The sequence below is a fragment of the Antechinus flavipes genome, chromosome 4, assembly GCF_016432865.1.
Source record: "Antechinus flavipes isolate AdamAnt ecotype Samford, QLD, Australia chromosome 4, AdamAnt_v2, whole genome shotgun sequence".
Classification (NCBI taxonomy): Eukaryota; Metazoa; Chordata; class Mammalia; order Dasyuromorphia; family Dasyuridae; genus Antechinus; species Antechinus flavipes.
Window position 1 is genome coordinate 425,427,498 of NC_067401.1, and position 11,090 is coordinate 425,438,587.

An 11,090-nucleotide genomic window follows, 5' to 3' on the forward strand; every position below is an offset into this window, starting at 1 on the left:
CCTTTTAACTCCTCAAAACAGATTTGTATACACACATTAAAATAATCAGTAATGGGGCTGTTATTCTATTTGAAGGATCAGTGACATTAAATTTTGCTTACTCTTGTTATTTATCTTTCTATAGGGATAGGAACTGTATCTATGATTTTCTTGCTACTGTAAAGGAAATTCCCAGGTGGAAGAAGATCTTTTCCCAATATAGGTCACTACTCTTTCTGCAAAGGAGTCACCAAGAGCCCTAAGAAGCTTAGTAATGAGAATAGCATCACCTAGGATTTGTCACAGATGGGACATGAAATGAGGGCTCATTTTCTATGTATATAGAAGAGGCTAAAACGTTTTTCCCCCATTCATTTCTTGGTATTATGAGATGTCATCAGAAAGTTAAAAAGAAAAGGGAGAGGAGGACAACAACAAATGCATGTTTGCATTCCTGGACATATGACTGGAGTTTAAACTTCCAATTTCTGTTCAAGAGCTAAATAGAAATTGCCATTCTTAGGGTTGCCTACATTAATTACCCTTAAGAGCTGGAGCTTGTAGAGGTCTTTTGATACCAAGATCAGAAGTGTGTCCTCAAAAGTGGTTAAAATAGTTTGGTACAGTTGCTGAGAGAGAGAAAAAACAGAATTATGAGTCAGCCTTAGGCAAAATCACCCTATGGATGAGTCCTCACAGTCTGGGCAGGACCTGGGATGCAGGGATGGCATTGCCTTCAAGTAGATGAGATGTAAGAGCCAGGATTTGGGAATGGAAATAAGTATTTATATAGTACCAGCTATTTGTTAGAACTGTGCTGAGTGCTTTTTGTAAACATTATCTTATTTCATCCTCATAATACCCCCTACATATTAGGTACTATTATTCCCATTTTATACATGAGGAAATTGAGACAAAGAGTCACTTATCCAGGGTCATATAGCTAGTAAATATTTAACATCAGCCCTGAACTCAGTTATTTCTTATTCCAAGCCCAGTACTCTTTCTACTGCCTTGATGTGTAGCTATAATGTTAGTATAATTATTTGATATACAATATGTGATTTGAGGTAGTGAAGTGGCTCCATGGTGCATAGAGCACTGGACCTGGAGTCAGGAAGATTCATCTTCCTGAGTCTGTTGGCCCCAGACACTTATTAAATGTGTGATATAAATGTTTGCCTCAAGTTTCCTCTGAGAGCCAGAGAAGGAATGGCAAACTATTCTAATATCTTATCCCAAATGGGGTCACAAAGAGATGGATACTACTGAAAAAAATGGCTAAACAATAACATCACTATGATTTGGACCAAGAGCATTCTCAAAATTGTGCATACTGCTCTGTACCCTTGCCATGTAGAAAACACTAACAGACCCATCTTCCTCTCTTACTGACGAGGACTCAGGGAGGTATATTTGGTAACCATCAAGCCTTGACTAAGCCATATCTGTAAATAGAAGCCAGATGTCCTCTCAGATCCAAGAAAAAGGTGGTCACCAAGATAATGGTTTTTGGCAAAGGAACTAGATATGGTGAAAAGAATGAAGGGCCTTTATGGGTTCTAGGATTTTGAAATTAGAAGGGATCATCTAAATGCAGCCTCCCTCTCCCCCAAACTCCATCTTTAACAAATAAGGAATACAAAATTAAATGACTTTTGAAAAATGGCTCTTTCTACCCACAACAAATAGATAGCATAAAATGATACCTCAATGTCAGTTGTGCCATCTGAACTGCTTTGCCTTTTTAGGAGTATTTCTAAATCAGGCATGGAGAACACATTTCTGAAACATTCCTCAATTTTCTTCACTTGTGTATCAAATTGCTCTAAGGGATCCACATAGCTGCGAAGAGAAATGGAACATTTAGTCATTTTTAATTTGTTAATATGGTCATCTGGGACTCAGGACAAACTCATTTATGAGACAGGGTTGTGACCTGAAGTAGTAGCTACTTTGAATGATGAGAAAAGGGGGTAACTTCTGTTCAGTGAGATCATTTGCCAATATCTAATCAACCATTTTTAAAGTACTTACTATGTGTAATGCAAAAAATATTGATTTAATATAGGGCATCCTAATTAGAAATACTCTATAAAAACTATTCTCTGTGATCCCTGATGGAGGGCAAAATGAAGCTGGCACATTGCTTGAGCTCAGATGTTCTGAAATACAGGAGGACTAAAACCTATCAGTAGTGTTTAACTAAGTCTTGCCCTGTTACAGTGAACTTCAGGGAGCAGAGAGTCACCTGGCTATCTAAAAAGGGGTTAACTGGCCCAGATCAATCCAGAGCCAGTTAAGGTACTCATGCCAGGAAAAAAAACCTAAACTATACCTAAAAGAAATCAGATTAGATTAATGTGGAAATGATTTTTTAAATATTAAAATAAATACAATTTATTTTTAAATTGTAGTTCATAAGTCCTAGATCCAACAATTGAAGGGATGTCAAAGGCCATGTAATCCAAACTTTCTCATCTCAATTACAAATCTCCTCCCTCACATTCCTGAGAAAAGAGTACTTTACTCCAGCCTTTGCTTAAAAATCTCCCATTTTAGGGAACCCATTATCTCTTGAAGTAGACCATTTTTTGCCCAATTCTAATTGCTGTTGAGTTCTTTCCTACATTGAACTAAAATCAGCCTCCCTATAGCTTCCACTGTTTGGATCTAGTTATTATTTCTAGAACCAAGCTGGATGAACATACTTATCTTTCACATGACACAACCCTTTAAATATTGAATAAAGACAATATCCCCTCTAAATAATTTTTCTTCCTGAGATTAAATATTTCCAATTTTCTAACTTTTTCCAAATAGTTCTGAATCTTCTTAGTATGATAATTCCTTTTCTCTGGAATTACTCTGGTTTTTCAATCTCCAGTGTGGTGCAAAAAGTTAAACACAATATTCCAAGTGTGCTATGATCACAGAAGAATATAGTGTGAGACCATGTGAAACTTCTAGACTTTCAATAATGCAAAGTAATTTCACATCATTTATTTTGGTTGCCATCTCATATGGTTGTCTTATACTGTAGTTTTTAGCTAACAAAAGATCATAGAGTTGTTTTTTTAAAATAAATCCAATTACAACTCTCTCCTCATCCCCAACATAAAGAGATGCATGTGTACATGTGTGATTAACCTTTCTTTATCTCAAGGATAGGATATGATGTTTCTTCTTTTTAAATCTGAGAATCAGTATCAAGAATTTGCTGGTACCATTTGAACCAGATAATTGTTCTATTTCCAATGTGTACATTTATACCTTGGAAATGGGAAAACTTCAAAATTAGTGATTGATTTATTGTTTTGTTGATTGCCCAGACTTAAGAAAGTGATGGAAAAATGTTAGAGATGCAGAACAAACTTAAACATTGTGTATATATTTTTGAGGAGTTGATTGTTAAACATTTGTGAACATATCCCTGATCTGCATTCTTCTACCTCTCTCCTCTCCTTAAGTCACTTGAACTATATGTAGCTAATAAGCCATCAGTATGTTTGAGAGTCCAGGGATGAAAAAATGTTTTTATACCTGATATGAAATGAAAAGTCATCACCTGGAATTTATTGCCAAGATTATAGTCTGCTGACTCAGCAGTTTGCAGAAAATATTCCATATGTCTGAATTCTCGTTTTCCTGAAAGTTGCAGATAAAGTCAAATTAAATAACAACACATTATGAGACACAAAAAGTTATTTTTCTTTTCTTTGAGACTATTGAGAGAGGTTCATTACCTGTAGGTTGACTAGAGACAAGTCATCTAACCTCTCTGAGGTATAGTTTGCTAACATGTAAAATGGGAATCATGATAAGTGTTTGTGTTGTGTATATCTTTGGGTTACTGTGGAGCTCATATGAGTTAACAGGTGTAAAACACCTTGTAGTTATATAAATCTCAATTTGTTGTTGTTGTTGTTAGAATACTTAATGCCTAAAATGATACAATTTTTTTAAAATAATTTTTTATTGATAGAACCCATGCCAGGGTAATTTTTTACAGCATTATCCCTTGCATTCACTTCTGTTCCGATTTTTCCCCTCCCTCCTTCCACCCCTTCCCCTGATGGCAAGAGTCCTTTACATGTTGAATGGGTTGCAGTATATCCTAGCTACAATATATGTGTGCTGAACCGAACAGTTTTCTTGTTGCACAGGGAGAATTGAATTTAGAAGGTATAAATAACCCGGGAATAAAAACAAAAATGCAAGCAGTTTATATTCATTTCCCAGTGTTCTTTCTCTGGGTGTAGCTGCTTCTGTCCATCTTTGATCAATTAAGGCTCTCTTTATCGAAGAGGTCCACTTCCATCAGAATACATCCTCAAAAAGTATCGTTGTTGAGGTATATAATGATCTCCTGGTTCTGCTCATAAAATGATACAATTTTAATGTTTGAAAGACAATTTCTTCAGAACAACCTTGGGAGATTGGTAGTACAGTGCTGTATAGGTAGTCCTGGTATAATGGATGTCATCAAGGACTGAGTTCAAATCCTGTCTCTGATATTTAATATGTATGTGACTCTGGACAATCCCTTTACCTCTAGCAGTTTCAATAAAACTGGTATAGCCGTAATTGTAATACAGTCTACCATTACAAGGCTGTTGGGAGGCTGAAGTAAGAGGCAAACTTTATAATTCTTCACAAGGATCAGGATCACAGAACAAGGAAGGATCTATAGCTGGGATTTGAATCCAGGTTTTCTTGATTCTGGAAGAGAACTCTATAAAAGGAAACTTGAATATAAAGAAAAGTAAAAGTCCAGCTTGGCTGGTAAATATTTTCCAGCTAAATGTTCCTGGTGGCATAATTAATAAGTATTTATTAAAACCACTGGGATCCTAGATGTTAGAAGATCCAAAAATGAAATATGATATGTCATCTCTCAAGAAATTTGAAATCTTTGTTGAGGAAGGAAGATCCAGAGAGATCAATGCTCTTCAGTGAATGACCAGTGCTAAATTGCATGATTTTTGTATTATGTGTCATAAGAAAGATGGGAGGTCTATTGCTTTCAATTAATTCTGATACAACAGATTCAAAATGGAGCTATTATGTACAATTATTCCTCAAATATTTATTAAACAATCTTCTATGCCAAACACTATATAAAGATCTAGAGATAACAAAACAAAATGAGACAATCCCAAACCCCAAGGAACTTGTATTCTGTGGGACGGAGAAAGGAAGAACAACATTTGGACATTTAAGTAGTACAAGATAAACTGTAATTTGGGGGGATAGAGTGATAAGGAAAAGTTTCACATAGGAAGTGTCACTTGAGCTGAATTTTGAAGGACTCTAAGAATTCCAAAAGTTGAGGGAAAGAGGAAATATATTCTAGACTTAACCAATAGTCTGTTAAAAAAAAAAAGCCCAGAGTTTGGAGGTAGGCTTATGTGAACAAGTTCAAGAAGTCTACTGTGCATAGATCATCTAATATATAAAAGGGAACATATATATATATTATATAGGTTGGAGTTGAGTTGGCAAGGACTTTAAATGCAAATGGACAAATGCATTTATTCTTAGAGGTAATAGCCAATAAAATTTGTTGTTGTTTGTCCTTTATTCTCAAAGAGGACCAATGTTATTATGAGGGTGATGTCTTGACTTGCACATAAATTGGATTTGAATAAGGCATAGTAGCCTCATTTTCTTTTTCACAGTCATTGGGTTCCAATGGAAAAACATAAGTCAAGATGCCTGATGATGTCCCACATAGGTAATAAATTGAGGAGGAAATGAGAGAAACCTGATATTTGAGGACTTTCTGTAGCAAACAGTACTTAAGTTGAGCCTGAGGTTTCAGAAGCCAGGAAAAGAGTGTGTTCATTCCAAAGAGGAATGGGGCTTGATGGAAAAATGAAATCCATTCTTCCTTATGCATCAATCTGGTTCCCTCCTCACTTCTGTGAACATTTAATTTTGTGAAGGAGGGGATCTGCTGGGTAGGAGGCTAAAACCAAATTTGGTAACATGGTGATACTCAATTGCCATATCTCTGGTACCTCCTTCAGTGGCAAAAACACTTTGTTCTTTTTCTCTGGAAAACTGAGAGCATGTGAAAATAGGGGGAGGAGTTGTGGGAAAGTGTTCTTTTATCACTTGACAGAGAAGACCCCACTCAAGTTTATTTATTAGCAGAGGTATAACATGGGGAAAGAAGGTATAATGATTTGGCAGCTATGGAAAGAATGAATGAAACAGGCAAAGAGACCAGCTAGGAGAAAAATTTTAGTTTTTCAGGTGAGAAAGGATAAAGACTTGCTTCAGAGTGGCGGTCATGTGAATTGAAAGAAGAAGAAAGATATGCTTTAATATGTGAATGAGAAAGAATAAGTACTGAATTTGAAAAACTAGGAAGACTGGAAATATGTAGTATGCTCAACAACAACAAAAAAAAAAAAGTTCAGAAGAGAGGTGGATAGATAAGTAGGTAGGAAAGAACAAGTTTAGTAAATGCAGATTTTGAGCTGTCCATGGTACTTTCAGTAAGAAATTTCCAATAGACAGGTGAGATTGAGGGTTTGGATATCAGGAGAGAGATTAAAGGTGGTTATATGGGTCTAAGTGTTATCTACAGAGATCTTAAGTGAATCCATGGGAGTTGTTAAGGTCACTAGAGAAAGAGTGCAGACCTTAGGGACATATCTTTAGTTAGGAGGATGTTATATATGATAATCTAGCAAAGGCGAAAAGAGAAAAATAAATCCGACAGGTAGAAGTCAGAGAATATCACAACAACTGAGGCTCATCAGATCACCCAAAGATTGTTAAAAACATAGAACTATGTCCCTCCTTGGTATTTCCCTGTGGACAAGTACAGAGATCTCAAAAAGAATAGCTGATTACTCAGGGTTATGGGCAGCATCACAGGAACACTTAGGAACTCAGTGGCTCAAGGACTTCTAGCTTTGAAGACAGAGATGCAATCCTCCCCTTATCTGAGAAAATATGCAGATGCCCAGACCTACATTTCTCAGAATTCTTGTAATGCCTCTTCAACCTTCCCTACCCCATTTATCCATGATATGCCATTATCACAGGTTAGAGGGAATATGTATTCCCTCAAAGTTCCCCATTAGCCACAAGATTAGCCACAAGCAGGGACAAAAGCGGTCTAGACTGGGAATGATTAAATCTAATGACTTAACTCTTTTCCAGTTCTTAGCCTGGATGGGCAGAATGGAAGCATGCTATTATCTCTTCCACTGTATGTTTTTCAAACAATTCTTGACAAAACCATACTTACCACACGACGCCATTTCATACAAGCCTGCAAATCCTGGAGTTGGCTAACTAAGGAGAAAAAAGAAAATGTACTCACAATGGGAAGAGACTGGATCATTGAGAATAATAAAATATTACAAAGTTAGAGTATTTTTTTCTTTGGAATCATGATTTTTTATTACATGAATCATATTTCTTAAGGCTTTTAAAGTTGTCTTTTTAAATTAATTTTTATTTTCAAAACATATGCATAGATAATTTTCAATATTCACCCTTACAAAACCTTGTGTCCAGATTTTTTTCCTATTCTCCCCATCCCCTCCCATAAATGGCAAGTAATCCAATAAATCTTAAGCAAGTACAATTCTTCTATACATATTTGGGCAAAAATCAGATGAAAAACAAAATAAATGAGAAATAAAACAAAATGCAAGTAAACAACAACAAAAGGAGTGAAAATACTATGTTGTAATCACACCCAGTCCCCACAGTCCTCTCTCTGGGTGCAGATGGCTCTCTCCATCACAAGACTATTGGAACTGGCATGAATTACCTCGCTGTTGAAAAGAGCCACATCCATCATAAGTGAGCATTGCACGAGTTTGCTCTATACTAAGTTCTTCTGAGTCTATAAAATAAAATAAAAATTTTAAAGCTCTGTTAAATTCTCTGCATTATTATGATTCCCTCTTCTCTGCCCCACAAATAAGTAACGTTTGGTGTAAAGAGAAAAGAATCCCTTTAAGGAAAAGTAGTTAGTGAAGTTTCTGAAGATAGCACCTTTTCTTGGGAGATCTGGGTAAAATATTTCTATCTTAAAGGTTTGTTTATAATGTAGGTATCATCTAATATGGTTAGCCTCCAAAATTATATTTAGGAAAAGGGTGGATTTTTCTCTTCTTTGAATTAGAAAACATCTCATTTCTGATTTGAGTGGAGAGTAGGAAAGGTTTTTGCACTATTTCAGATACTCCAACATGATTAGAATATTCTTTTGTCTTCTGACAAATATTGAAAAAAAAAGCAAGGGAAAATAGGGAAATTAGAATGGCAAATACATCTGTTCTTTGATTAGCTATGAGGATCCATAGATAGACACTATTACAGTCTATTTCTTACTCAACTCCCATAATTGCCAGATTTTGACATTTCAATCTCTATAATCTCTCCATTCATATAGTCACTATCCAAGTTCAAGTCATTATCATTTCTCCCCTCAACTATTGATCTGTTAATTGTTATTCTTCCTTAAAATCTCTCCCAACTCTACTACAACATCTCTAAAAATATCAACACTACTTTCTTAAAGCAAAGTTTATCCTTCCCTTCTCAATAAACTCTACTTTACTTTCTATTACTTCTAGAATTACAAATAAACTCTTTTTGACATGTAAAGCCCTTCAAAATTTGACCTCAATCTACCCTTTGGATCCTTTTCTCATATCTTTTGCTAATCAGTCTCACTGGATTTCTTACTTTTCCTCATGTAGATTCATTTCTCATCATCAAGACTTTATATTAGCTGATCTCTATGCCTGGCATGAAATCTTTCATCACTTCTACTTCCTGAATACCTTATTTATCTTTGAGAATCAATTCAAACATTATCTTTGCAAAAGGCCTTCATACTGAAATCATCTTGAATCCAATTCATATAAATATATACAGATACCTAAACATATATATGTGTGTGTGTATGTGTGTATATATACCTATATACACATATGTATGTATGTATGTATGTTCATATTGTCTCCTTGGAAAGAAGGTAAACTCATTGGAGACAGGTACTGTTTCATGGTAATCTTTATCTTTTGTGTCCCCAGCACAAAATGTGCAGTAAATGCTTACTATTTGATTAACGAGGAAGAAGAATTCACTGTCAGATGAAGGAATCCACTTAGAAAACTATTATTTCATCATAAGATTATGTGAAAACTCGAAATGCACAGGGAAAAACTTTTCAAAGATAAGAAGGCAGGAAATAAATATTTATTAAGTTTCTACAGTGCCAGATACTGTGCTAAGTACTTTACAAATATTACATTTAATCCCCACAACAACCCTGAGAAATAGGCGATATTATCTGCATTTCACTGGAAATGTAAAGAATGGCAAGAGAAAAGAATAAAATCCCCTTTTATATTTAAGGAAACCAAGGTAAGCAAATGTTGTGACTTTCCCATTATCACACAGGTGATAAGTGGCTGAGGCTAGATTTGAACTCAGGACTTTCTGATTCTCAAATTATTGCTTTATACACTGCTCCACCTTACTTTATGAAAAAGATAATCAGAGTGAAACAATGGAATATTCTATAAAGGCTTCTGAATTCAGCTTGGTTGAAATGTGATCTTTGGTTAAGGAGCTACGATAAAGGTATGGAATTATACTAGACTTTTTGTTTTTAAAGGTTTGATGTTACTTTAAAAATTTTGTATTAGGCAACACTTTTATAAAGTTCAGGCACATTTTAAACATAACAAACATCCTGTTAGTAGTTTAAGTGATTTATCCACTTTTTGTGGGATAAAAGACATATTTCCATCTCAGGTGAACTATGAAAAACCTAGCCTTCTGTTCTTAACTGAGAGATTATTCCCTCTTGTTGTTTCTTGTTCACTTATTTCAGAAATGTCTGACTCTTTGTGACCCCATTGGGGTTTTCTTGGCATTGGGGTTTTGCCATTTTACAGCTCATTTAAAGATGAGAAAACTGAGGCAAACAGGGTTAGATAATTTTCCCAAGGTCCTATAGCTAATAAATTTCTACGACCAGGTTTGAACTCAAGAGAAATCTTCCTAATTCCAAGATCAGAGATCTATTCACTGAACTACCTAGCCGCTGACTTCTTGATGGTAGTGTCTCTTAATTTCGAGTTGGCCAGTTTTGAATTCAATCTTTTATACTGCCAAGAGTCTTTTTTCTTGTTTGATTAGACTTGTGATTTTGTCAATGTGAACTTCCTCCTCTAGTATAGATGAAAATACATAATTCTATATAATTTATAGTCTTTAGGGAGCATTATGGGGCATTAAGAGATTAAATATTCAGGTTCATCATTGTATGTTTTGAGTCAGAAACTGGAATGAAGTAAATCTAGGCCAGTTCTCTATATACTATGCTATACTATTTCCCAAAAGTAATAGTTATGAAGATGGATATTGCAGGGTTACATATCCTAGATTGTTTAAATGTGCAAAACTTAATCATCACTTCTTATTTACTTGCCTCAAGAATTATCCTGAGAAAAGAATCCAATAAATGTTAAAGTATTAAATTAATATCAACCATTGTCTATGGTGGTATATAGAACAAGGCAGTTATCTTAGGGTGAAAAATACTTCAACTAGAGTTAGGAAGTCCTGGGTTCAAATGCAGTCTGGGCAAATCACTTGATACTAATCTGCCTCAGATTTTTCATCTGTCAAATGCAGATAATAATAGAAGCAACCCCTATGGGGGATCAAATGAGATAATTTCAACATGCTTTGTAAACCCTAAATGCTAGGTATTAATAGTACTTTTTAAATTCTTCACTCAAAATTTGTGGTTAAATTTTTAAAAAATGAACCTGTCATTTGGGAAAGATAACACTAGGTGGCACCAATCACAACTAGATGACACCAGGTGGCTTTTCACTGCCCCATGGTCCATGTGATAATTTATATGTGTGCTATAATTTATAAATCTAATTGTTTTTTACTAAGGTGAAATGTGAGTAGACCTTTTCTATCTTTTTTCTCATAAAGGCGCTTACTTTTCTCCAAATATTCTGGTGAAATAGAAATAAGAAATAGTGTAGGTATTTATGTAGTAGCCTGCTTGTATGTATATAAATTTTTTTAAAGAAAAAAATAGCTAC

At 35.0% G+C, this 11,090-nt stretch overlaps 1 protein-coding gene and 1 long non-coding RNA gene across 2 annotated transcripts in view; both read right to left on the reverse strand.

The window, feature by feature from the left end:
• The window catches only part of MROH9 (maestro heat like repeat family member 9), a 64,238-nt gene extending 62,422 nt beyond the window's left edge, over nt 1–1,816 (reverse strand). Inside the window, exons 1-2 of the mRNA XM_051998960.1 lie at nt 1,689–1,816; nt 522–608 (exon numbers count right to left, since the gene is read on the reverse strand). Of these exons, the coding sequence (XP_051854920.1) occupies nt 522–608; nt 1,689–1,751 (150 nt within the window). The 5' untranslated portion in view covers nt 1,752–1,816. The remainder of the gene's footprint in view (nt 1–521; nt 609–1,688) is intronic.
• Nucleotides 1,817–3,547: 1,731 nt separating this feature from the next.
• Nucleotides 3,548–7,838, reverse strand: LOC127562916 (uncharacterized). The gene is made up of 3 exons (XR_007953844.1): nt 7,778–7,838; nt 7,247–7,293; nt 3,548–3,627 (listed from the first exon to the last, which is right to left on the reverse strand). It is a non-coding gene; the product is annotated as an uncharacterized LOC127562916 (long non-coding RNA).
• Nucleotides 7,839–11,090: the final 3,252 nt, after the last annotated feature.